At 35.5% G+C, this 26,288-nt stretch overlaps 3 protein-coding genes across 4 annotated transcripts; 2 read left to right on the top strand and 1 right to left on the bottom strand.

Annotated features, from left to right (window-relative positions):
• The first annotated feature begins 1,663 nt into the window (after positions 1–1,663).
• On the top strand, positions 1,664–3,315 carry LOC121768771 (SNF1-related protein kinase regulatory subunit gamma-1-like). Its single transcript, XM_042165314.1, has 5 exons — positions 1,664–1,835; positions 1,921–2,351; positions 2,424–2,690; positions 2,769–2,941; positions 3,033–3,315. The coding sequence occupies exons 1-5, from the start codon at positions 1,664–1,666 to the stop codon at positions 3,313–3,315; spliced, it is 1,326 nt and encodes a 441-aa protein (XP_042021248.1).
• Positions 3,316–5,674: 2,359 nt separating this feature from the next.
• Positions 5,675–8,487, top strand: LOC121768772 (UDP-galactose/UDP-glucose transporter 3-like). 2 transcript variants are annotated; one of them, XM_042165315.1, is made up of 7 exons: positions 5,675–5,885; positions 6,273–6,370; positions 6,449–6,579; positions 6,725–6,755; positions 7,296–7,399; positions 7,585–7,706; positions 7,890–8,487. In XM_042165315.1, the coding sequence occupies exons 1-7, from the start codon at positions 5,782–5,784 to the stop codon at positions 8,296–8,298; spliced, it is 999 nt and encodes a 332-aa protein (XP_042021249.1). In that variant the 5' UTR covers positions 5,675–5,781; the 3' UTR covers positions 8,299–8,487. The 2 variants fall into 2 exon arrangements, with proteins under 2 accessions (XP_042021249.1, XP_042021250.1); XM_042165316.1 differs by lacking the exon at positions 5,675–5,885 and having other exon boundaries at positions 6,273–6,354.
• On the bottom strand, positions 8,456–11,887 carry LOC121768770 (transcription factor MYB124-like). The gene is made up of 12 exons (XM_042165313.1): positions 11,055–11,887; positions 10,925–10,971; positions 10,770–10,826; positions 10,618–10,690; positions 10,435–10,490; positions 10,179–10,355; positions 10,003–10,082; positions 9,767–9,912; positions 9,497–9,642; positions 9,245–9,417; positions 9,051–9,169; positions 8,456–8,973 (listed from the first exon to the last, which is right to left on the bottom strand). The coding sequence occupies exons 1-12, from the start codon at positions 11,154–11,156 to the stop codon at positions 8,863–8,865; spliced, it is 1,287 nt and encodes a 428-aa protein (XP_042021247.1). The 5' UTR covers positions 11,157–11,887; the 3' UTR covers positions 8,456–8,862.
• Positions 11,888–26,288: the final 14,401 nt, after the last annotated feature.

Raw genomic sequence — 26,288 nt, forward strand, 5'->3', positions numbered from 1 at the left:
TGACATTTAAATATTAATGTCAACACAATGTATTAAAATATCAACTTAAGTTTATGTTGACATTTCAGCATCATCGTATTGACATTTTTAATACACTACGTTGATGAGTTAGCAAGTTAGCAATTTAAGAAAAGTTAGCAACGGATCACACCCCTATATATGAATATATAAATTTTGATATGTAATACGGAGTAATAAATTTTATTTTGAAACAACTGATATAAAGTAAAATCATTCGTGGGACAATGAAAGATTGTGGGAGAGAGCATCTGTTACAATATGTTTGTACATGTCATTTTTTCTTTAAAATAATTTGCTGTGTCCCTTTGAAATCAATGTAATCGGTCTAATTTAGAATATACTAATGCAAATCTCAATCTGATCTCATACTACCATATTGGCTTATTTACAATACATATGGTAGGGGATGGAAAGTCCCTAACTCTATCACATTTAAAGCCTGTATAATTATTAGAATGTTTTTTCAATTTCAATTAAATTATTTGATGTATTAGTGAAAAAGTTCAGCACACTGTTTTTTATGGTTCTTTGATAATCATCTTGCCTTATTGAAACAAGGATTCAACATTTACTAAAAATCTATTAGCTGAAATTCACTATTTCATATAATGGGACAAAATTGCAAGAGAGAAGGAATGATCGAGTATTTCTTTCTGGATGAGATTGCACCATTATAAATATGCAAAATTGCTGTGCATTGTAAATTTATTATGTTGAGCACATTTTCTGTGTGCATACGTAATCAACATAAATAAATGTATATATTGTGATTTATCTGGACACATTCATATCAAAATGTCATCTTTCTACATCGATTAATTTTATCATTTAGAAATACTTAATACAAACTGTCATGTTTCTTTGGAAAAACTATCTCATCCTTCTACTTGCAGTATCCACTAATCTATCACTAACTACTTAAATTTAGTTATGCGATCGCTATTTATAGTAATTCATGACTAAAAATAGAAATTGAATACGATCGTAGTATGTACGAGGATTATGCCCTGGCACGTGTATATGCCGCAAACGCATGGCACGACCATCTTTTTTCACCGAAAAAAAGTGGCAAGAGAAAACTGAATCATACATTTCTGTGAAAAAAAACTGCAAATTTTGTTAATCAAAATCGATTTCAGAGCCGATATCGCAAGCAGGTAAATTCCGTTGTTCAATGTCTCTATTGTTTCAATCAATTAGTGGTAAATTGGAATCTAGGGTTGGAAAACTAAGACAAAATCGAACCTTAAATGCATGTACAAAATCTGATGCGATAGCTGTAGTATTACCATTTGTAATAGGAATTGTTATAAAACAGTTGCAGTAGAAATTTAGAATTCCGTATGATTTTTAGAATTTGTAGATCATATTTTCCTATTTGTAGACCAATAATGAACTAACCTCTCTGTGAAAAAAAATTGTGTATAGAAATAGAAATAGTTGATTATTCAAGAATGTTATGATGTTTCTCTTTAGATCCTTTGTTTGTTACACAATGATATAAAAGAGAAAAATTGAGAGTTAGTACAATTTTTTTCTAAGTAGGTTTGATCCGTATCAACATTGATTTGAACTGCTTCAGTTGTATTATTGGCAAACAAGAGTACAATTTACGATGATATGAATGGTCGAAGTGAGAGAGATGGCAGCGAAAACGAAGCAAGATTCAAAGAGCGGGAAAGACGAGAGGTACGATGCCTACTTCGATATGGTGCAGAGCAGAAAGAAGGTCCCCTGCGCATTGCAGGAGAAGCTAACATCCGCATTTGCAAAAATACCCGTCTCGTCCTTCCCCAAAGTCCCCGGTGGGAAAGGTAGTGACTAGTGAACGCCTGGTTTTAGATGCTAGTCGCTAGTCCTACATAGGCCGTGCCGTTTGATGACTTACGAATTTTGTAGTTATCGAGATTCAAGCAGACATGTCGATAGGTGATGCCCTTAAGGTGTTATCAGAAACCAACATTCTCTCGGCTCCTGTAGTCAACCCCGATGCTAGTGATAGCAAGGATTGGAGGAACAGATATTTGGGGATCGTTGATTACTCTGCTATAGTTCTTTATGTGATGCAGACTGCAGAAATCGCAGCGGTGACCTTATCCGCCACCTCAGCCGCTGCTGCTGGAGTCGGGACTGCTGCTGCCGGTACCATTGGTGCCTTAGCATTAGGTGCCACGGGTCCCCTAGCCGTGGCTGGGCTGACTGTAGCCGCAGTTGGTGCAGCTGTGGCCGCGGACAGAGGAATGGGGAAAGACGCTGCCACTGCCGCGGATAAGTTAGGCAACGATTTCTACAAGGTCATCCTCCATGAGGAGCCTTTTAAGTCGACCACGGTATTGCCCCTTCCTTAATAACTTATGTGAAATGATTTTCTATTATATGTGACAAAACTTTTGTATCGATAGGTTAGGTCGATCCTTAAGTCGTATAGATGGGTGCCTTTTGTGCCCGTTGCTCCGGATAGCTCGATGCTGAGCGTTATGCTTCTGCTCTCGAAGTATAGGCTAAGGAACGTCCCCGTGATCGAGCTAGGGAGTCCATGTATCAACAACTTCATTACTCAATCCGCGGTGGTACATGGCCTCCAAGAATGCAGGGGAAGGGACTGGCTTGACTGCATCGCTGCACATCCTATATCCGACCTCGGGCTTCCTTTCATGTCCCCAGATCAGGTAAATGACTAATACTAGTTTGGGGGATTGGATATGTAATCCATTTCATTTTCTTCATTTGTTTTTGACTCGTCGTAGGTGGTGAGTGTTCGGGATAATGAGTTGGTTCTCGAAGCCTTCAAGAAGATGAAGGAGAATCAAATCGGAGGGCTTCCAGTCGTGGAGGGCGAGTCAATGAAGATCTTCGGAAACATAAGCATAAGAGATATTAGATTCTTGTTGCTCAAACCTGAGCTATTCACAAGTTTCAGGTAGAATATTACCAACTTACTTATGTGAAAGGAAAATGTTAATTTAGTCATTGATGGTTGTTATTGGAATGAATTGGTAAGTTGATTTCAGGGAGCTGACTGTGAAGGACTTCATAAAGGCAGTGGCTTCGACCACAGAAGACAATGGCAAAATTGTGACACCAATCACGTGCCAGTCGAGTTCGACTCTTGGCACCGTGATAGACACGCTGGCCTCGAGGGCGGTCCATAGGATCTATGTCGTTTCAGGGGAGGGAAAGCAGGTGCTCGGAGTAGTTACCCTCAGAGATGTCATCTCTTGTTTTATCACCGAGCCTCCGAATTTCTTCGATGATTACTTTGGTTTCACGGTTAAAGAAATATTGAGTCGATAAACGAGGAGATCTCTGAAGAACCATGGCCGTTCTCGTTGCGTTTTGCGATCGGTCGGGATGGAGGCAGAGAGTAGCCAGGTATCAGCTAAGATCACCTAGGATGTAAATGCTTTTGAGGAGTTTTTTTTATTCTCGTGTTTGTATTTCTTTTACTGTTGGATATTTGATTTCTGATCAAGAGCTGTTGTATTTCTTTCATAAATTTTGTTTTGTATAATCATAGTATGTGATTTTGAATTTAATGGGGAAGGCTTTTCGCAAAAAGGAAAGATATAGTAATTCTAAATTGTAATTCTGTTATTTTTTTTTATTAAATTTGAATCAGAACGTTAGACGATTTCAAAGGATAAATCAAATATAAATTGATTCGGTAATCAAGCTGAAAAAGTAATTTGTTCACTAAAATTATTTCAATGGTGGAGTGAAAATTATTTCAAAGGATTAAAATTAGTCATACGTGATTCATCTCGGGTTTGAACTGCGATTAAGGATAACATAGTTACCACTTACCAGTGCCCCATAAAATATAAACTTTAGTTCAATCAAATTAGAAATATATCCCTCAACATAAATTTTATTTTGAATTTAGAATCAGAAAATAGGGTCCTCTTCTAATGCTTATAACTTGGGGTGTCGAAACGGGTAGCGGGTATCGGAAAACCCTCAATCCGACCCGCTACCCGCTGAGTATCGGGTACTCGCTATCCGACGACAATGAGAAACGGGGCGGGATCAGGTAGTTTGTTTTAAATTTTTGCGGGTATGGGTACACTCGCTACCCGCACGGATATACTCGTTAAACCCGATAATACAAGTTATTTTTAGGGTTAGGGTTTTCAAATATTTTATTTTAATTAATTAGTTTCAAATCAATATATAATCAGTTTATATTAAACTTTTTGAAAGGTGATTTAATTTTAGACATGCTTGATGTTTCTGTCATATTTGCTTATTTGAAATTTCGATTTGCATTATATTTCATACGTAGTAATATTATATTTAAGAGATGAGAAATCACCATATTTGTGCATAGTTAATAGTTGGAAATTATGCAAATACAACGAAGTAAAAAAAAAATACAAATCTAAAATCACAGCGTAGCAAGTAGCAACAATCCCAAAATTCATTCTAGAACTACAAACATGTACATAAAATTATTGTATTAGATGACTAACATTGATGATAAGCGAAAACTAAAAGCATAGTACCGCTGATTAATATAATACACAATTCAAATTATGCCTGCAGGTTTGGGATACCCGTATAACTATACGTGTCGGGATTGGGTAGTATAATATTGCAGTTTTAGGGTATGGGTACCCGCAAAATCGGGTTTGGGTACCCGCGGGTACCTGTTTCGACACCCCTACTTATAACACCATAATCCAAAACTAAGACTAAATCTACACCCTTAGATTTTAAAATGAGTGGATGAGATTAAAGCTCACAAATTTCAATAAATAGTAGACAAAATATCAACAAAAGAGTAATATCGTCATTATATTATCATATGATAATTTTCGTGGTTTTTTATATCAACATAGTGTATTACAAATATCAACAATATGACATGAGGATATCAACACAATCACAAGAAAATATCAACACAGTTTTATTGATATTTTACATACACTATATTGAGATTTTATATACACTATATTGAGATTTCTTTTTGCATTTGTTGATAAAACTTGCTTATCAAACATGTACGAAAATTGAAATATAAATTATCAAATTTCATCATCTGAACATCGTCGAAACATATGTAATTGAGATATCGCTGGAATCCTTATAAAATTATCTTTAATTTTATATATTTTTTTGCGTTAAATCGAGAGAGTTACGTAAGTTTAAAGTTTTGAGATGATTTTGACGAGAGATAATTGACATTAATACCCTTTAAATTTATTTACTTATTATTTAAATTTAAAATAAAATACACTTGTCATTATTTTAACCATTAGATCTCTTAATCTAATAATTAAAAATTAGCTTTATTTTTGAATGGTTAATTAGTTAGCGATTACGATAATATGATTATAAATTATTGTTAATCTTTTACAGGGACATAAATTAGTTAAATTAGAGCGGCTTGCTGATACGGCCCAACAACAATAACTAAACTCCCAGTGAGTACGTTGATTAGCAAGTCTAATACCCGACCCGATCCGGAAGCAATGTAGCTCGGTGATCACGTGCCCAAGTTCAAGTAAAAGTTCCGCGTCCTTCCATCCAATCAGATCCCTCCAACACTATTCTGACCAATTAGCGGCCGCCATGTGGGAAACCACGTAACTCCTGGTCCCACAAGTTGTCTTCATTCCAAGCTTGCACCTAAAAAAAATAAAAAAATCGAAGAAATAGTTGAGTACATAACCGTAAACAGAAAATCAAAGGTACGAGCAAGCTACAATTTGGTGATCGGCGCGGGCGGCGATCTGGTGGTTCCGTTATATTCCGCGGAAGATGGAGTCTCGCGGCAGTGGAATACACCGCGTTTTTGTCCTGGCTTTTTGCGTCGCCGGCATTTGGGCGGCTTATATCTACCAAGGGGTTCTTCAGGAGACTGTGTAAGCATTTAGAGTTCGACATTTCTGCTCTAGTTGTTGTGGAAATTATACTTAGTTATCTTAAATATGACTTGCAAAAGGTATTGTGGTGGATGTTTCTTAATGTTCATGGTTAATAGGAGAAATGTGAAAGTTGAAGAACGAATTTAGGTTTTGGTTTGAAGGAAGCTGAGTTTTCGTCGCTATGGATATCATTAGTCAATGTGCTAACTCTTTGTGTGCGTGTGAAGACATAGATATAGACAGATGTTTTTTCATAGGAATTTTTGTTTATTTTTATCCTCAGGAATGTTATGGATTTATTTGTTCGTTGATCTATTGCAATTTTTTCCTTTTTAAACATATTTTTGGAATTATGCTTGAATTTTGGTGACAATGTTGTTACAGGTCGACAAAAAGATTTGGTCCTGATAAGAAGAGGTTTGAGCATCTGGCCTTCTTGAACCTAGCACAGAGTGTTGTATGTTTGGTATGGTCATTTATAAGTAAGTTCATTAGTTGAGTGCTTTTCTACTCTCTTTGTATATGCTGGGATACTTATTTTTTGAATTGCATCTTTGAAGTGAAAAAGCTCTGGTCAAATGGTGGTGACGCTGGAGCTCCATGGTGGAGTTATTGGAGTGCTGGAATTACAAACACGATTGGCCCGGCTATGGGGATTGAAGCGCTTAAGTACATAAGTTACCCTGCCCAGGCATGTTTGAAATTCTATGCATTCTTATCTTCGTAGATTTTAGTTCTCTTGGTTATTGATGATTTGTTTAGTCATGATTGATCTTACTGCTTATGTCCATTTTGAGGTATCATTTTTTTATTGATGTTTGATTTGATATTTATAGGTGCTGGCTAAATCCTCAAAAATGATTCCGGGTGAGTTGATTTGTATTGTCGCTTATTGAATGAATTGTCGAGATCAAATCATCCTATATCATGACGCATATAAGGGTCATTGAAAGAGATACAATATAGTTTAATGGATAAAATCTATGCTTGAAATGTAATTGGGGGAAAACTGACTTCACAAAATTAAATATATTTGCAATTTAAAGTTCTACCAATTGCAAAAAGAAGAGTAAGTTATGAAAGAACTGACTCGTTCTCTTGACTTACTACAGATCTGCTTGCAATTTAAGCCTCCCCTCGTTTATTACTTTTAAAATCGAAGGAGTAAAGTGGAATGGCATTATGCAGCGAACTTTTTAACTTTGTTTTCTTCAATTACTAGTACTTATTTAGATTTTAGAAAGAAGAAGAGTATGATATTGCAATAGAAAGGATGTTCTTCATAATTTTCAAAGTTTAGCTGGTACTTTGGGAGTATCTTCATGAAACTTCTGATCATACTTTATATTTGAGGGTAAAATTGTATCATCCCTACCTCATTCTTATGAGTCGCTTTTCCTTTTGCAGTCATGCTGATGGGCACTTTAGTTTATGGGATTAAATATACAATCCCAGAGTATATCTGCACATTGCTTGTTGCTGGAGGTGTATCCACATTTGCACTTTCAAAGGTAGATATGCGAGCTTCACAGCTAGAAGTTTCATTAGAACAGATAAATTCTTTTGCCAATTGCCAGAGGCCATTACTATATAGTCTGAACTGGAGCATGTTGACTTTATATGTGATGCAATCCTGAAATACAGATTCCTTATTTGAATGTGATTTTTATTTGGTTCCACATTTTGCACACCTCAGACCAGCTCGAAGATAACGAGCAAACTAGCACATCCAAATGCTCCAATTGGCTATGGTCTTTGTTTTCTGAACCTTGCTTTTGATGGATTCACAAATGCGACTCAGGATTCAATCACAGCAAGGTAAATGAGATTTCTAGCCCTCGTGATCTGGCACTCTATAGGTATAAGATCTGTTCAATGCGTTATGTGTATGCTTTGAAGTTTGATCTCCTTAGGACGCATTTCCTGCCTCGCTCTTAAAGTCAACAACTTATATGTTAAGACACGTTTTGGTGATATATGGAAGTTGATATTCCTATTCAGGTACCCCAAGACAAGTGCGTGGAACATAATGCTAGGCATGAACTTATGGGGGAGCATCTACAATTTGGTATTCATGTTCGGTTGGCCAAACGCCATTGGGTACGATGCTATCGACTTCTGCAGGCAGCATCCGGAGGCAGCGTGGGACATCCTACTCTATTGCCTGTGCGGTGCAGTTGGCCAGAACTTCATTTTCCTAACAATAAGTCGATTTGGCTCCTTGACCAACACGACAATCACCACCACCAGAAAATTCGTGAGCATCGTGGTTTCTTCGTTGTTAAGTGGGAACCCACTCTCCGAGAAACAATGGGGGAGCGTTGCAATGGTCTTCTCCGGATTATCCTACCAGATTTACCTGAAATGGAAGAAGTTGCAGAGAGTGCAGAAGAAGAGGAAGTCCACTTAAACGAGCTCATGATTTTTAGACTCTACATGTAATATTTTTCCTCTTTTGAGATACAAATTTTATATAAAATTATGGCTAGTCATTACATGGTAGATATAGAATTGGATTCTTGTATCCGTGAAATTGTAGATTCTAATTTAGATGAACAGATGAGATCAATGTTGAAGAGATAATATTTTTCACTACAAATACATATCAATTCACATGGCGAGGTGCCATTATATAGTTACACAAAAGAACTAAGAATTCTATGTTTGTTACATCTATACAATAAGGCTTATGTAGCCAATTGGAACAGTGGATGTCCATATATCCAAGTTCCATGATGAGTCAAACAAATAAATAACTAACATAATAAAAAACAAGAATAGGAAGAGAAGAACACGAGGATGCAGATCACGAAGATCGATCTTCAGAAGCTGAAGTAAGAAGGCAGATCTTCACGGGCCTATCTGTAAAAAACACAGGTCGAAGTGGCTGCAACCCAATAACAAACAACTCCTAAACAATGAAACAGAAGACCTCCACACGAAAAAAAGGTTATTCTGGTGCCTTGGTGATTGATCATAGACAATGGAGGAGGGACCTCTTGCATGATGGTGCCTGAGAAGGATTTGCGACTGTGCTCTGAGACGACGACTCCAGTCCTAGAGTTTTCATCAAGAAGTGCTTTTCCTGCACAGATTTGGTTCACTTGGTTAGCAGAGAAACAAAAAGATGTTGAAAACATACTTTTTTGTGTGAATTCTTACACTTTCTGAAAATATTGGGCTAGGAATTGTTGCTGCTAGTGCTCTGAATAGTGGTGTCACATGAGTAGGAGAAGTGAATTCATCTTTATCACCTTTTTTCACATGTGTTTCTTCAAATGCTGAAATATTTTTCGCTGGATTAAGACAGATATTATCAAATTTGATTTTTTTATAAAGTTAATTATGTGTTATACCTTCGTTTTCTGTGCTTGTCACAGAAACACAATGTTGATCCATCTTTTCTTGATGCAATGCGGCAGTTTCTTCCTCACATTCTCCCCTTTCGTTGCGTGGCACATCAGAGACAATAGTCCATCCTGTGCTATACTCAGAGCTCGCTGGGGATGACTCGTACACGTCGACCTCCCTGCACAGAGATCAGAATTGAGAAGGCGAATTAGGCGACTCTTATCTCAAATCTAAACCTATCTGGCCCACGAAGATACCTCCGTGATGACCTACTGCCTTCATCAGAGCTTCTTATCCCCTCCTCCAACGCCTTGAACTTCTCTAGATGAAAATCAGCATCAACATTTGTGATTTTAAGCAGTTGTTGGCTTTCCTTGCTCTGTTTCAGAAAATCTTGAAGCACCTGAAGCCATGTTACTATTCATAAATCATATCTTGAAAATGCAATTTAAACTCTACTTTTATTATCATGGAAACGATTTCCGTCGCTCTTCCTTATTCAACTGCACAATGCCAAAACTACTTACTATCCAAGCATTTTCAAGACTCTGATCTGTCTTCTCTGCTTTGACTTTGATTGCAAGAGAGCTGAGAAGTTCTGCTTGTTGCAGCAATGCAAGCACCTTCGGATCGTCCTTTCTAAGAAACGTTTGTGCAAATTCGCTTCCCACACCTGCACGAAATATGAAACGAAAGCAAAAAACTTTGTCATTTTGTAGTTCATGAGATCAATCAAACTACACTAAAGGTCCCATGAGCTAACATTTAACAACAGATTCCTCCTTCAAGTGATCCATATTCTCTCCTCCTTTACAGTTTTCTGCAATAGTTGTGATACAAGTCCTGCATCAGCATCACCAATAGAAAATGTCAATATATAAGCAGATCAAATCCCATAAAACATTTTTCACAAAAACAAATGTTCGAAATTCACCATACCTTATCTTCTTAACAGCATTCTCAGATCCTTCATTCGAATTGAGCCCATTCCGAAAAACAACCCTTTTGTTGTTCAAGTTGACATAAGAAGTGGTGCTGTTTTCCTTCGCCAAGGCTTCTCGTTTCGCCCTCTTCTTGCAGAGAGTGGTGAATCTATTCTTCACAGCATTATCGGTTCTGCAACAAGGGAGAATATAACTTTTCTTGCATAAAATTTGAAAAGGAGATGCTTACGGTTAAGAATTTGAGGCTTTACCTGCCCGAAACCACCTTCGCTATCTCAGTCCATCTGTTCCCGTAAACCCTCTGTGCCTGCAACATCATCTCATCAATGATAATATCTCATGCAAGAAATTCAAATCTTTGGGAATGCCGCCATCCAGTGAATAACAATTTACACAAAAAAAGATCAAGTGTGAATTCGACACATTTGATTTACCTCGCATAAGAGCATGTCTTCCTCCGGCGACCAACCTCCTTTCTTGAAATCGGAATTCAAATAAGTGAACCATCTATCCAAAAAATCAACTGAAGTTATACAAAACAGAGGAAAAAAGTCGCCTATCACCATCAAAATAAATGCAAACTAACCTCCTCCTACATTGTCTCGTAGTTTTATCCTTGAATTTTGATGCAATAATTCCCCAACTATGACAAAAGTCCACACTCATTAAGCCTCTTTCACAAAGAAAACATTCAAACACAATCATATTATTACAAATTATAAAAAAATATATCATTCTTACTTTTCAGAGCCATGTAAATGAATCTGCTCACGCAGAATATCGTCTTCCTGTGAGCAAACCAACCCCTCAATCAAATCAAATGCATGCTAAAAAAAATAACTAAATATAAAATTAAAAAAAAAAAAACTACCTCTTGACTCCAAGAAACTATATGCCTTTCCTTCTTCTTCAACACCTCACCAAATTCTGCATCAACATTGCTGCTACTACTGTTCAACTCGTTATTCTTCATCTTCACCCAAAATCCCAAAATTTTCTTCTTTCTTGCATGCTCAAGAAATATGAATTTTTTTGTGGATTGAGAAATTATAACAAAGACCCGTGAAAAGATCAAATCTTTTGTAACCCCTTTTGTAAAAAATTTAAAAAAATCAAACAGTTGGGTGTTTGAAATAAACTGCCTAGGATTCTACCCTTTTGTAACTACACTCTGTGAAGCAAAACATCAAACACTTTAACAGAAATCAGCTCCTCCTAATATAGGATCCCATCTCGAGAATCTCAACGCACAAAACCCTTGATTACACCTCACATAATAACATAAATGTAGCAGCAAACTTGTCTATAAATGTGCTTTTGCTAGTCGCATCGAGATTCGAGAAAGGAGGAGTATAGAACTTGCAAGCCAAGGTATGCATACGAGGAATAATATAAAAATCACAACTTTTTCACTCCAATTTCTTTTAAGCTGCTATATAAGAATAAGGCAATGTTGAGTGGCGCAAGTGTTGATCAAATGTGAATATTTATTGATTAGAATCAAGAGATTCTTGCTTGTGTACGCGGGGATGAATGGAATTTGAAAATAAATGAATAAAAATAAACGCTGAAATCCACGAGAGTGTAGTTAATGATGAGAGCAGAGAGCAACCCCACACCCTCACTAAGTGTATTGTGTGGGCTATAATTTCTACCCCATTTCTCGATTGGTTGGCTACTTCTTCGTGTTCCTGCATTTTGTTTTGAAAATTAGGTGCTCAACAAATTGCGTGACTCCACTGTTTCAACTTTCACACACTCACAGGGGATTAAACTACAATTAAAATTTAACTTTGTTAGAGGACCTCTCTTGCAATTTAAAATAATTACATGTATGTATTTCTATTGTTCATTTTATAGTCTAATTAAAATTTTGGAAAGTGGATGCGAACACATACTGTTGGAAAAAGTTTAGCATATAAAATTTCTTAGTTTGATAGTTATTTTGTTTGAAGGGGATTTGGTTGAGCTCTTTACACAAATTTATAAGAGTTTATAAGCTCCTATATTTTATAAGTTCCTAAATAAATAAGTTTGTCACTCCCAAATTGTTTTTGTTCATGACCTTATAACCAATACTTATATTTTATTAAAATAATAGAATCTTTAAATTTCATTTTTCTTCAACCTTTTCTTTATAACGAGGATTTTCTTCTTGTTACTCGCTATTCTTTCTTAAGTTGATAAGCTATATATGCAAACATTATAAGTTGTTACATTATTATACTATAGAAACCATTGAAACAGCTTATAAATTGTTAAAATAAGCTTAAACAAACATGTTTGGTGGACAAGAATCGGAATTGTGGAGAATACTTGTTACTAGTGAGTTTTATCAACTTAAAGATATGTTTTTCAAAGACTAAACTTGGTTAGGCATCTAGTCAAGATTTTGATATTTTTAAGGTTTATTTTTTAAATATTGTTTGAGTTAGTGTTAGTTTGAAAATCTGTTTGTTGGGACTTTAGTAGGGTGTTTTTGGCAATACAAGGTGTAATAATAGAATAGTATATTAGGTATGTCAGTTTGAAATAATAAGGTATGGCAAAGCAAAGCAAGCCACGTGATGCTTAGAATGCTACTTTGGTCTTCTCTCACTATTCAACACTCTGATTAACGGTCAGATTTCAGTTTTTTATTGAAATTTTGTCGACAATTCCGAATTCGAAAAATTAAAATTATCCATTTAAGATTGGCCTACTTATTTAGAAATTATATTTTATTTTGAACATTATCATAAGTATATCTGGACACACAGAGAAAGAATAGTACTAACTATTCATAAAATACCATTAAACTATAACTTAATACCAAAAAAAGATGAAGCATGGATGGCCCAATGATGTGGAAGTAAGCAGCTAGCTCTTAAATAATTGAATTGTGGATGTGAAAGCGACTATGTAAGTTAAAATTAAATTATAATTTCAAATTGTTGTGGCCTTGTGGGTCATACCACAGCAAATCCCATAAATAATAAATTTAACAATATTAATAGTAATAATAATTTGTTTTGAAAAAAGCCTAGTCCCATATAAATGTGAATCATACAAAGTATATATTTGATACAGACAAGTACCAGTGTCCCAGTGATTTGTTTGAACTCAAGTGATTTTCTAGCTTAAAATTTACCAAGTTATATAGTAATAATTCAGTCGTATCTAAAATTTGAATTATGTTTCTACCCAAATACATGAAACGTCTTAACCATAGTGGTTGCAGCGGTGGTGGTGGTGGCTTGTCCCACAATAAAAGAATATTTGTATTCAAATATTTCAATATAGCAACTAATTATAGAACCCTATGCAAAAAAAGGCAAATAAAAGCTTATAGCTATTTCATATTCCATTATTCTCTCCACTTTGCTAAGTTGAATGATACATTTCCGGACTTTAAATTTTAGCTACATGTGACACTAAATGCCACCTCTTCAACTATTACTACCTACAATTATAAACACAATATATATATATATATATATATATATATTGATCTATGCAAAACCATTCTTAATACAAAAATGCAGAACCAAGCGTACAAAAGTCATTTTTAATTCATTGTAAGCTTATTTTTACGTCATTATAGTAAGGATGACATAAAATGATCTTAACATGACCTCAAACCCAAAGTTTATAATATGACCTAAAACTGCTTTACAATGACCCTCCGTGTTTTTGTTTAATTATTGACCATTGGATTGTCAAATCTCATGGTCACGATTTGGTCTGGATTTTGTATTGAGATCAAGTTTTGTATTGATCATTCTCCTATATATATATATATATATATATATATATATGCATTATTACACTATAATGGTGCATTATTAGTCGGTGTGCATTATTCAACAAAAAATTTGCATTATTAAATGATACGTGACATCAATCTAACCGTCGGATGACAAAATCGTTCACACTTTCATAAACATGAATTTTGCACTCATAATTGTGCCTTTGTCATGTTTCCAACTTTCTCCCACTTTATGGCAAATCATCTTCCCTTTTAAACTTTTGTAAATCGGCTTATAAGATTCCGACATATAATGACCGATGACGAGATCAATATTTTTATGGAGCGTTGTGAATTCTTTTTGTGGATTAAGATTGGAAAATTGATGTGTTGTTTTGTGAATTGTGATGGTCCAAGATGCCCAAAATCTATGTTCAAAATACTCATTGCAAGAGCCGAACGCCCTAATCATGAATTTGACGCCAACTACTTATTTTTATGTTTAGGATTTTCGATTGTTGAATGGCGCTATCGATTTGTTTTATGGGTCTTTAGTTAAATGAACTATAAGATTCGGTTTTCACATCGTTTTTATTTGAATTGCTCTCTTTATGTTACTCCTACAAGATATAATCATATGCACGGAGCTGAATGTAATGATCATGAATTTGGGTACAAGAAGATGACATAACTGCCATTAATTATTTAGGAACCTTAGATAATTAGCCTCGTCGAGACTGAGGGATAGAGCAATTAAGTCATTTGAAATTCAAATTAAGATGATAGAGCAAAGATAAATTTTTTTTTTGGGTAAATGGCAAAAAAAAACCATGAAGTTTGGTCAAATTTCGGTCTATCCCGTAACTTTAAAAAATGGTCAATTATATAATAACTTTGACTTTCTCAGTTGCCCCATAGTCAATGATTTAGGGGGAAATTATGTATGCTTTTGACTAGGGGTGTGCATTCGGGTTTCGGTTCGGTTTTTTGTCAAAACCGAACTAAAACCGAAAAACCGAATTTAGTTCAAAATCCAAACCGAACCGAACCCGAAAAACCGAAAAACCGAAACCGAAAAATCGAAAACCGATCTTAAAAAACCGAAAAAACCCAAACAAAACTGAAAAACCGAAAAACCCGAAAAAATAAATATAATATTAATATATATGTGTGTAATTTATTTTATTTTATATATACTAATAGAATATTTATATATAATATAAAATTAATAATACATATAATATATATAATATAGTAGAATTTATTAAAAGAATCTATATATTATATATAATATAATATATTAAATTAATAGAATATATATATATATATATAATTCGGTTATTCGGTTTTTCGGTTTTTTTCTTCGCCCGAACAGAACCGAACCGAAAAACTGAAATTTTTGTATTTTCAAAACCGAACCGAACCGAAAAATCGAAATAACCGAACCGAATTTCAAAATTTCGGTTTGGTTCGGTTCGGATATTCGGTTTCTGGTTTTTTTGCTCACCCCTACTTTTGACAAACAAAAAATATCATGCGAACAAAAATTCGTCTATTTAAACGACATCATTTAATACATTAGTCAATTACGTCTTTAATTTTTACATATGTACGCATTACATTATGAAATTTAAATACGTAACATGGTGATTTTTTTTGCTATAAGACAATTAAGAAAAATGTTAAATTGTGATATAATTGGTCATTTTAAAAAGCAGCTGGATAGACCAGAATTTGATCAACTTCATGATTTTTTTTATGCCATTTGTCCTAAAAAAATTCTAAGACCTTTTCTGTACATACCATCTGCGCTAGTTTAAATAAACAAATTATTATTTGTTTCACTATTTAGATGCTTTAAAATTGAACAAACGATTCAGTCGGAGACATCCCATTAGAAAGATCATCAATATAAACACATAGCTTAGGGTTCAACATAAAAAAAAATGAAGAATCGAGTATTCGAGTAACACCATATAAAAGATCCAAATAATTATTCCACCAAATTCCTTCAAAATTCAGTAGGCATCCCCCTAAAAATACTCTGAGATAAGAGATTCAAATACCTATTTCAAATACTTATAATAGTAGTGCTATTACGTCATAATACAAAGTAATTCCAATATAAAAAAATTCATCGATCTTTACATTTTATTTAGATATACATTAAAAATGTGACTTATATAAAAGCCCTTATTTTGTGCTCACTGGAATTAATATTATGTACTTCAACACTATTTTTTCAGACAGTACTATATTTCTAGAATTGCACATTTTTTGTATGTCACAGTGTAGTATTAGAAATTTAGAACATAGAAGTCCCACAAGATAAGCACAAGGTACACCATCATTGATTGAAGAAAGGAGCGTGAAAGCGAGGCCCAATTCCCAAGGAGATGATTATGTGGAGTGTGGGCCTTACTTATAGGATTAAAAATCAATTAATCATCATTAAACTTAATTAGCGCATTTATCATCTTTATAATCAATCCAACTCTACAAAAGTTATCCAATGATTTTTCACAAAATATGTTTTCCAGCCATTAATAATTAAACTTGGAGATGTTTGGCTATAGGTAATCTTGTGTTGTTGAATATAGTGCTCATAATCATTTTGTTGAAGAATAAAAATGTATTTATCCTTAATATATGGATGTAATAAAAGGGAAAAGTAGTTTTATTTATTGTTGGATGTCATTTTTTCCCTCGTCAAAGTGCAGTTGTATTCTCTCGATACATTTTTCCATAGTTACACTAGCATGTTAATAAAAAGAGGACAGGGGTGGTTTGGCATAAAACTTAAGACAATGACACTAATATTGTCTCCTATTTTCAACATTATATAAAAATTGGTAATTGAATAAAACCCACTAGAATAAAATAGAGGGCATTAGCAGCTGTGTGCTTAGCGCCCCTAAGCACGCCGTTGGTTCCACGCGTATGCGGATGAGGCAGTCAATGACGGCATGCCACGTGTCACCAGACCGGTGCAGCCAGTTGTATTGTATCATGATCAATAGTTGATCCGGATAGCTTTTTCAGTGGTTCTAGTGGGTTCAGTACCCATCAGATTTTTAAAACATTAATCACTAGTTGATTAATTTGTGTTTTTTTTTGTATAATTGTCAAGAAAAACACCAAAACTGAAAGTGCCACAAAGGGACCCATGAAAAATCAAAGTAACGCTCCTTCGTTTTTAACAATTTAAGTTAAATTAAAAAAAACATGACAACTATGGTATAATGTACGCAAAAGGGCTGGGTTGCGTACACTATTTACATTAATTTTTCATTATACATCATGCGTTATGAAGAATAAACAATAACATTATCAAATGGTAATATAGAAAGATGGCATGTGTTTAGATACTTGATCATGTATCGTTACTTCTTTGTCAACATATATATACTACTATGTGTTTTGAGTTGCATTATATTTTTTATGGAATTCAAATGTCGCTCTCTTCATCACCTTTATGCATATCTAGACTAATATTCTATGCAATTACTGAATTAAAATAGACTAATAAGCCCATATTAAAAGAACAAAGTAGGTCAAAAGTCCCCACGTGAAGCAGGGCAAAAAAGATCTTAAAAGGAAAGGTGGTGAGAATCCGATGCCCTATTTTTTCTACCATATTCTATTTGGCCTTTTGCCATCTCTAGATTCATATAACATCATCAATAGAGTATGTATAATAAATACATTTATTGTAGTAATAGAGTATGTAGATCAAATACATCAATCATCTCACAATCTTTAACAGTTTTCAATAAAGAGGTAAGTACAAAATGCCTGTAATAGCAGAACAAACACCGCATTTTTCTCTGAAATTCTAAGTGCCTTTGCTTTTAATTTCTTTATTTCTTTTTCAACTTCACATTTGTTTGGGTATTATACCTCACTTATATACAATAACTTTTAAATCATATAGCTACACAAAAATTGCAATAATAAATAACTCCACAATAAGGAATGACTACTTATATGACCTAAAATGTATACTCGTATCATATCTTATCTTATCTTATCTTATCTTATAACCTCTATCAAACTATCCTTAGTGATGGGCCTCATAGAAATAGGCCTATACAAATGTGATGCTTTTAAACAATAATTTACATTATACCATTTCTTATTATGCATTGAGTTCATGAAAATTCAGGAGAATCTAACTTGTGATCTTTACGATAATCTCACACACTCTACCCTACACCTATTAGGCCACCCTCTGCTTTAAGGGTACTTTGATAAGGTAAATTGACAAAAATAATTTATGTATTATAAATTGCTCAATTTGAGCATCTAATTCCTCATATATTCAATTTTATACACCTATTTATTGTGACTCAAAAGAATTGTAAAGAGTGCATAGTTATCATTTGACGTAAAGAAGAGAGAGTGGGCCTATGAATAGAAAAGGAGAATGGGCTATACCCCACTTTAGGCTACTTTTAAGGCTTTGAAATGGTCCAATTTCAGTAACTAATGGAACAGCCTTATTAAAAATAACGGACCTAATTGCTCTTTAATGGGCCAAGCTATTAAATATTGTAGCCCACCTATCCAAACAGCTGATATGACATACTTACATGGAGTAGTAAAAGATAATCACATTTTGGTCAATATTATATTTTTCAAAATCTGAAAATGTAAATCACAAAGTTTTGCAATTATCTCATATTCTCACCTGCCTTCTTTCCGGCAATATATATGATGATAAGTCAGCCGGCCTTTTTTTTATGGCAAAATGTTACAATATCACCAATCTGTTAGTAAATTTTACTATCGGTGTTCTTCCGCCGACAAAACTATTCATGAGCGAAATATTTCCGGCATTACAATCCGCCACTAGTTAATTTTAATGGTGGATTTTCGGTGTTTATTTTACTACAGAGTTTTCTGTTGATAGAATGAGAATTTGTTGTAGCGAAAAGTTAATATTTGAGTGATCATAGACCAATTTAGTCTCAGATATTTTCGGGTCAATTTACTTTCATTTATTACAAGTAAATTAATACTAGTTCTTATTGTATGATATAATATAGACAATTCATTTAAAAGTTAAAAGCGGGAAAGAAAAATGGCGAACTTACTGAAAATAAGGTGGGCTGCTTACATAGGATTTTAATACTAGTACTTAAGAAGAATAATGACTTAATGATTATCATCGACAACAATTAATTGTGGGCACGTTCCTTCTATTAAATTCTGTAGGGATCAGACAAGTTTGGGTTCACTATTTACCGAGACCTCTTTGTTCTTATACAAGAGAGCTCAGCCAAACTCTCACCCACACGGCTGATTTACAAATGATCTAGCTATTACAATAACTAGCTAGCCCTCCTTGACCGGAAGCTACTGGACCCCAAGGAACCCTGCACACTTAACACACACGTTAGCAAAACAACAAGGATCCTCTCGGATCTTAAGAGTAAAGCAAACAAGTAAGCAGGAACCACAAGAAACACAAAGAAACCGAATAGATCTTAGCAATGGCTCAGCCACCCGCTAATAGTACGAATCTATTCTCCAGAAACCAGATCCAAGGGAGCAACGTTGAATCCACCAGTGATTCACCTCACAAACCAGATATCAACCCCAACCGACTCCACTATGCCAGATCTGAAACCTCTCGAACACAAACTCACAGAAATCCCTCACACATAATACCCTAGTTTCACCAACACCTCAGCAACCGAAGTAGTTGCCTTCTCCAACACTCACACAAGATCAATCACTCAAATAACCGCGAAAGATCACAGGGAAACAACCGGAGACTCATCGGTGAAGAAGAAGAAGAGAAGGGAGGATTTCAACAGTCGAGATAAAGAGTAGAGAGAAGAGAGTGTTTTTGAATGTCAAGCGGCAGAGAGGAGAGACAGGGGTAAATATCACCCGGGCATTGGGCTAGGGCAGCCACCGGCACAATATTCTATCTTGGCCTCATTTAATCACAGCCCAAATAATAGTCCACAACCCAAATATCCAACAAATACTCTGATTTCACAAAGTTTAGTTCAGAAAGCACTCCCTTCAACCACCCAACTTCTTTCATTGCCTTTGTAATGACAATATATTCTGATTCAATAGTGGACAGAGCAACTATGTGCTGCAGCTGAGACTTCCAGCTAATACAGGATCTACAAACAGTAAACATATAGGAAGTGGTGGACTTCCTCTTGTCCATATCATTAGCATAATTGGAATCAACAAAACCAATTAGTGTCACACCATCATCACATTTAGAATAGCGCAATATCAGGCCTAGTACTTACCATCAGATACATTACTGATCCAATTGCATTTGCATAGGGAATTTTCTTCATGGCATCAATATCATGTTTAGTTGTAGGGCACAGATCTTTACTCAACATAAAATGAGCAGCTAAAAGCACAGAGGCATGTTTAGCATCAAACATGTTAATTTTTTTTAGAATTTTGTACACACAAGGTTCATGATACAAAACAAGCATACATTCTTTTCTATTCCTAAAAATATTTATTCCTAATATTTTCTAAGCATCACCAAGGTCCTTCATATCAAAATTCTCACTTAAAGCAGTTTACACAGCATTTATGGTTTTCAAATAGGGACCCATTATAAGCATGTCATCAAAATACAATAGTAAGAAGACAAGCACAAAATCAAGATTCTTCACATATAAGCATGCATCAAAAGTACATCTCACAAAGCCCAACTTATGCATACAATTATTAAACTTGATATTTCACTGTCCGGGAGACTGTTTTAAACCATACAGAGCTTTTTTCAACAAACACACATGATTGGGAAATTTAGGATCAACAAAGCCTTCAGGCTGTTTCATGTAAATTGGTTTATCCAAGTCACCATGCAAGAAAGCAGTTTTAACATCTATTTGTTTCAATTCCTAGTCAAAGTGAGCACATAAGGTAAGCATTAACCGCACAGTAGTAAATTTAACAACACGAGCAAAAATTTCAGTATAATCTACCCCCTCTTGTTGAGTAATCCTTTTGCCACAAGTCTGGCCTTGTACCTAAGACCCTTCACCTCACTTTTCAACTTATAAAGCCACCTGCAATCAACCACGGATGCACCAGGAGGCAAAGGTACAAGGATCCAAGTAAGATTAATATTAAGAGAATGCATCTCCTCCGACATAGTTTTATGCCACTGATTCCAGAATTTAGACTTAACAGCCTGCTTATAAGACTGAGTTTCATCCCCATCAGATTCATACACATTGAAAGCCAAGTTAATCAAGGCAACCAGTCTCACATAACCATCATATCTAGAAGGTTTCCGAACATTAAGCCTTCTAGGCCTATCCCTAGATAAGACATAGTCACTTAAGTTGGGAGCATCAATAGCATTTTGGATACCAGTGGGGCTATTTAACACATTCTGGGCAGGAATAGGAGGATTTGTTCTCACAGGACTATCACGCATATCACAAGAATTATCAATATTATCAGGCAAAGGCACATTGTTGACATCATTAGCATGTAGATTTCCCTCATTGGGTGTCTCATCAGGAGTATAGACTGTATTAGAGTTTCAAAAAGGATGCTCCACCTCACTTAGAACATCCACTGAATGCTCCACATCAGTGGGCTGTTCTGTGGACTCAACCTCACTAAGAGGATCATTGTCCACAATATCTGGAGCATGGTTATTAGTCACTTTTAAGCAAGGGAATTCATCTTCATTAAAAACCACATCCCTGCTAATAATGACCCTAAACCCAGGCTCATCTCTCAACCAGACCCTATACCCTTTGACACCCTCAGGATATCCCAGAAAAACACCCTTTCTAGATCTAGGTTCAAGTTTATCAGTTTTGGTATGCACAAAAGCAGAACAACCAAACACCCTTAGATGAGAAAGATTCAGAGATTTTTCAGTAAAAACATGTTCAGGGCACTGCCCTAACAAAGGCACAGAGGGAGATCTATTAACCAAGTAAGTAGCAGTCAACAAAGCTTCACCCCAAAATTTTTTAGATAAACCAGATTTTGCTAGCATGCATCTCACTTTATCAAGTAAAGTCCTATTCATTCTTTCAGCAACCCCATTTTGCTGTGGGGTATAAGGTACAGTTTTATGTCTTTTAATTCCAAACCAGCACACATATCATCCATCTGTTTATTATAGAATTCCAAGCCATTATCAGTTCTTATAACCTTAATTTTCTTTCCAGTCTGAGTTTCAATCATAGTTTTCCAAGCAACAAGTTTTGCAAATACTTCATACTTATGTTTCATAAGAAAGCACCAAACTTTTCTTAAAAAGTCATCAATAATTGAAAGAAAATACACATAGCCAGAATGAGAAGACAAAGAAGCATGGCCTCATACATCCATATGCAAGTATTCAAGAACATTTTTATTGATATTAACAGGTACAGGAGTAGGAAAGGTAACCCTATGTTGTTTACCCAGCACACAAGTGTCACAGAAAGACAAACTACCATGAACATCAGCTTCAGAAAAGATAGCATGCTTTTTCAGAATATTCAGGCCTTTTTCACTCATGTGACCAAGCCTATTATACCACAACATAGTTTTATCAGTTTTAACAACATTGGCACATACTTTTTCACATGTAAGAGGCACAACAGTACAGACATACAAACCACATTTTCTTTTGGCTTTAAAGAGACACATAGAACATTTGCAGATTTTCATGCAACCTTCCCCCATTTACCCCCAATGCCAAAATTCTCAAGGGCAGTACAAGACATCAAATTATAACATAGATCATGAACATATCTCACATCCTTCAGGTTCAACACATAGCCATTATCAAACTTTAAACACACAGTGCCAATTCCAAGAATTTCACACTTCTTGTCATCAGCCATTGACACATAAGTATAAGTTGCAAGCTTGATATCACTGAACACTTCCTTGAAGGGACTAACATGATATGTACATCCAGAATCACACAACCAATCATTTGAAGTAAAGAGGCACATAGGAGAAGCATTTATATACATCAAATCATGCACCATATAAACAAATTCATTATCAGCATCATAGTTGGCCACATTCACACTATTTTCATGCTGAGTGTTATTATTGGGAGGTTTATTCTTTTTAGGCTTAGTACAATCTCTTCTATAGTGCTCAGCTTCTCTACAATTAAAACACTTTCTAAAAGATTTAGGGTCATTGCTATTGGACCTAGATCTGTACTTTTTCTTGAAATTAGAGTTGGTATTAAATCCACCATTTGATTCATTCCCCCCCTTTTGACTTAGGTCTTCCCCTAACATTTAAAGCCTTATTAAAAGCATTTTTATCAACAACCATTTCCCTTAATTCAAGTTCTTTAGATTTTAAGGAGCTAATAATCAAGTCCAGAGGGGCAGAGTCCCTGCCATACTTAATGGCAGCTTTCACATCACTATAAGAATCAGGTATGACATTCATTAGAGCAATACTAGTGTATTCATCAATTGTTTTATCACCAGATCTTTTAATATCCTGCACAAGCTTCTGAAATCTATCCACATTATCATCAATATCCATGGACAAGTTAAGCTTAAATTTGAATAATTTTTCAAGCAAATACATCCTTGAAGACATAGAAGTTTCAGTAAACAAAGTATCAAGATGTTTCCACATTTCAGAAGCAGATTCAATATGATCAATTTTCCTAATCACAGAATCAGACAAATTGAGAACAATAGTAGCTCTAGCCAACTCATTCATTTCATCCAGTTTTTCTTGAGAAGTGTCATCAGGTAAAGAAGCATCAGTAGCTTTAAACACTTTTTGTTGAATAAGAATGCATTTCAGATTCTGTTTCCAAATCACAAAATTATTTTTGCCATTAAAAGGAACCAAACCAACAGGTTGAGACATCTTTAAAAAAACACTTTTGCAAGAACACAGGAAGCAAGACAGAAACACACAACCTTGCAAACTTTTAGGCGCAGTGACATACACAGCAAGACCAGGCACACTTTCACAACAAATCAGACCTCAAATCCCTGACTGACACGAGCACACTGGCTAAGGCTACCCCAATTCGCAATCACTCACTTCTGGAGGGTGCAGGGGGTCACTTAGGCAGTATAAATTCTTGGTGGTCAAGTAATGAGGGATCAGAAATCACAGAGCACCAAGAAACAACGGAAGCAATAAGCACAAGCTTCTGAAATCTATCCACATTATCATCAATATCCATGGACAAGTTAAGCTTAAATTTGAATAATTTTTCAAGCAAATACATCCTTGAAGACATAGAAGTTTCAGTAAACAAAGTATCAAGATGTTTCCACATTTCAGAAGCAGATTCAATATGATCAATTTTCCTAATCACAGAATCAGACAAATTGAGAACAATAGTAGCTCTAGCCAACTCATTCATTTCATCCAGTTTTTCTTGAGAAGTGTCATCAGGTAAAGAAGCATCAGTAGCTTTAAACACTTTTTGTTGAATAAGAATGCATTTCAGATTCTGTTTCCAAATCACAAAATTATTTTTGCCATTAAAAGGAACCAAACCAACAGGTTGAGACATCTTTAAAAAAACACTTTTGCAAGAACACAGGAAGCAAGACAGAAACACACAACCTTGCAAACTTTTAGGCGCAGTGACATACACAGCAAGACCAGGCACACTTTCACAACAAATCAGACCTCAAATCCCTGACTGACACGAGCACACTGGCTAAGGCTACCCCAATTCGCAATCACTCACTTCTGGAGGGTGCAGGGGGTCACTTAGGCAGTATAAATTCTTGGTGGTCAAGTAATGAGGGATCAGAAATCACAGAGCACCAAGAAACAACGGAAGCAATAAGCACAAAGAAAGCAAGAAAAGACATAAGTCTTTGCCAAAGACTGTCTACCAGCAAGCAATATCCCAAGCCTATATTTGGCACTAAACAGAAAAAAAGAATCAGGAGATTCAGCTAATTTACCAGAGCGAACCCTCACTCGAAGGAGAATTCCACTTGCCCACCTCCTTAATGCGACTCGGCGTGCCGGACTAGTCCCCCCGTGGCTCTGATACCATTATAGGGATCAGACTAGTCCGGCTTCACTATTACCAAGACCTCTTTGTTCTTATACAAAAGAGCTCAGCCAAACTCTCACCCACACGGCTGATTTACAAAGGATCTAGCTATTACAATAACTAGCTATTACACAAGAATCCTAGCCCTCCTTGACCGGAAGCTACTGGACCCCAAGGAACCCTGCACACTTAACACACACGTTAGCAAAACAACAAGGATCCTCTCGGATCTTAAGAGTAAAGCAAACAAGTAAGCAGGAACCACAAGAAATACAAAGAAACCGAACAGATCTTAGCAATGGCTCAGCCACCCGCTAATAGTACGAATCTATTCTCCATAAACTAGATCCAAGGGAGCAACGTTGAATCCACCAGTGATTCACCTCACAAACCAGATATCAACCCCAACCGACTCCACTATGCCTGATCTGAAACCTCTCGAACACAAACTCACAGAAATCCCTCACACAGAAAACCCTAGTTTCACCAACACCCCAGCAACTGAAGTAGTTGCCTTCTCCAACACTCACACAAGATCAATCACTCAAATAACCGTGAAAGATCATGATGCACTATTTATTAGCACTAAAAATACCTGCAAGCATACAAGGTAGATCTAGTATAGCTAAAGGTCAGTACCGGATATCGAACACAGGGAATAAGATTGCAACTGACTACCATATACTAAGCGTCATATACTATCTAGAGACATGTGATTTTTGGGTTGATTAATTAAACTAGACCGAAAGAAATAAACAAAAAAATGGAAAACATAAAAAGAAATAATACAAAACAGGCTTAAGAATGTAGAATTTTAGGATCCAAACACACAATCGACTTCCTTGAATTACGGTCTCCAGAGCTATTAAGTCGATCACAATTATAGATTAAACCCCCTCCCGAGGTGAGAAACCTGTAGATTAGGTGATAGGATTGAAGTCCCCTTCTAACCCTTAAACCCCTAACTCCTAAAAGCATATAAGATCAAAGACCTCACTCAAAACCTCAACTCTCCCGAGTTCTACTGAATTAAGGTGTGAATTATCCATTTTTCCAAGTCAATTATTTCGTCTCCCGAGTACTCTAATCAACTCTAACATGTATTCAAGAGGTAGCTAATCAATTGAACATAGAAAGCACCAGATAAATCAAATAACTGCAAGAGCTAACAAGGAAAATCAATCGAATGTCTATACCAAAAATTCTACAAAAGATGTTCTACTCATAGACAAGTAAAAACTACAATTAAAGTACGAGGCATGAAAGAAATTGATAAAACCCAAGGTTGAATCTTCAATCTTCAGTCTTCTCTTGCCTGGATCTGCAAAGCTCCGCTCCAATGGAAGATGGATGAATTATGTGTG

The sequence above is a fragment of the Salvia splendens genome, chromosome 15 (assembly GCF_004379255.2).
Source record: "Salvia splendens isolate huo1 chromosome 15, SspV2, whole genome shotgun sequence".
Lineage (NCBI taxonomy): Eukaryota > Viridiplantae > Streptophyta > Magnoliopsida > Lamiales > Lamiaceae > Salvia > Salvia splendens.